This window comes from Mercurialis annua, linkage group LG1-X, assembly GCF_937616625.2.
Source record: "Mercurialis annua linkage group LG1-X, ddMerAnnu1.2, whole genome shotgun sequence".
In the NCBI taxonomy this organism is placed as follows: Eukaryota; Viridiplantae; Streptophyta; class Magnoliopsida; order Malpighiales; family Euphorbiaceae; genus Mercurialis; species Mercurialis annua.
Window position 1 is genome coordinate 43,615,282 of NC_065570.1, and position 1,844 is coordinate 43,617,125.

The 1,844-nt window shown below is 44.0% G+C and overlaps 1 protein-coding gene across 1 annotated transcript; it reads right to left on the bottom strand.

The window, feature by feature from the left end:
* Window positions 1-243: 243 nt before the first annotated feature.
* Window positions 244-1,587, bottom strand: LOC126670562 (uncharacterized). Its single transcript, XM_050364320.1, has 5 exons — window positions 1,271-1,587; window positions 1,122-1,188; window positions 895-1,022; window positions 611-744; window positions 244-554 (listed from the first exon to the last, which is right to left on the bottom strand). The coding sequence occupies exons 1-5, from the start codon at window positions 1,585-1,587 to the stop codon at window positions 244-246; spliced, it is 957 nt and encodes a 318-aa protein (XP_050220277.1).
* Window positions 1,588-1,844: the final 257 nt, after the last annotated feature.

The window sequence follows — 1,844 nt, forward strand, 5'->3', positions numbered from 1 at the left end:
AATAACACAAACAACAAAACGACATAATCTAAAACACTTAGAAAAATACATTCAAATAAGATAAAAATGTCGAACCTCTCGGGATTGCCTCCCGAGTGCGCTTGTTTAAGGTCGAAAGCTCGACCGTCATTCCGATGAAACTCACGAAAGGAGGGCAACATAAGATTGTTTGCCTATTTGATCCGTCAAAGGTCCTAGATAGAGCTTGCAACGGTGTCCGTTGGCCCTAAACGTTTCACCCCTTTATTTTTCAAGTTCCAAGGCACCATGATTCGCCACGCTCCGAATCTTGAAAGGTCCACTCCACCGAGATTTCAATTTTCCGGGAAAGAACCACAACCTTGAATTGTACAAGAACACAAAGGCTCCTACCTCAAAAGATTTCGGCGAAATGTGAGCATCATGCCATTTCTTTGTTCTCTCTTTGTAAAGCTTGGCATTATCATAAGCATCGAATCGGAATTCATCCAACTCATTGAGTTGCGACAAACGCTTCTCACACGCCTCCTTGAAGTCATAATTCAACTTTTTAATCGCCCAATAAGCCTTGTGTTCTAATTCAACCGTCAAGTGACACCCCTTACCATACACAATCGAGAAGGTGACATACCGAGTGGTGTCTTAAATGCCGTGCGGTAGGCCCATAAGGCATCATCCAACTTGAGAGACCAATCTTTTCGAGTCCCATTCACCGTTTTTTCTAGGATCCGCTTCAACTCGCAATTGAAGACCTCCACTTCGCCACTTGTTTGGGGGTGATAGGGGGAAGCAACTCGGTGTTACACGTTGTACTTTTTCATCAAAGCCTCGAATTGCCGATCGCAAAAATGCGACCCCCCATCACTAATGATAACCCTTGGAGTCCCGAATTAGTTCATTAAGCGCTGGAGGAACTTCAAGACTATCTTGGTGTCGTTTGTAGGTAAAGCCTCCGCTTCTACCCATTTAGAAACATAGTCGACTCCAACCAAGATGTACATATTCCCAAATGAAACCGTAAATGGTCCCATAAAGTCTATGCCCTACACATCAAAGATCTCTACTTCTTGAATTGAGGTTAAAGGCATCTCATCTCGCTTGGAGATGTTTCCAACCCGTTGACATCAGTCACAATGGCTCACAAAATCCTTAGCATCCCGGAATAGTGTTGGCCAAAAGAAACCACTCTCCAACACTCTAACGGCGGTCCTTGATGCCCCATAATTCCCGGCATAATCCGACTTGTGACAATGGCTCAAAATTTGGCGTTATTTCCGTCAAAGGCACACACCTCCGAATCATCCCATCACCATATATCTTGATGAGATACAGTCCATCCCACAAGAAACGTTTCACATCACTCAAAAATTTCTTCATTTGATGGTGTGATAGATCCGGTGGCATGATATTTGAAGACAAGTAATTAGCTATATCCGAATACCAAGGTGTCTCAACTTCCGAGATTACCATCAACATTTCATCCGGGAATTTTTCATTAATCTCCACTCCGATTGGGATTGCTTCCGGATTCTCAAGCCTAGAGAGGTGGTCCGCAACTACATTCTCCGTCCCCTTTTTATCCTGAATCTCGATGTCGAACTCTTGCATCAATAAGATCCACTGGATTAGGCGAGGCTTAACATCTTGTATTGCGAAAAATGCCTCAATGCCGCGTGATCCGTGAAAGCAATAGTCTTGGCCCCAAGAAGATAAGATCGAAACTTGTCAAGAGCGAAAACCACGACGAGCATTTCCTTTTCCGTGGTGGTGTAGTTCAATTGAGCCCCCGCTAAAGTTCTACTAGCGTAATAGATCACATGGACTCTTTTATCCTTATGTTGCCCCAACACACACCCCAAAGCTTG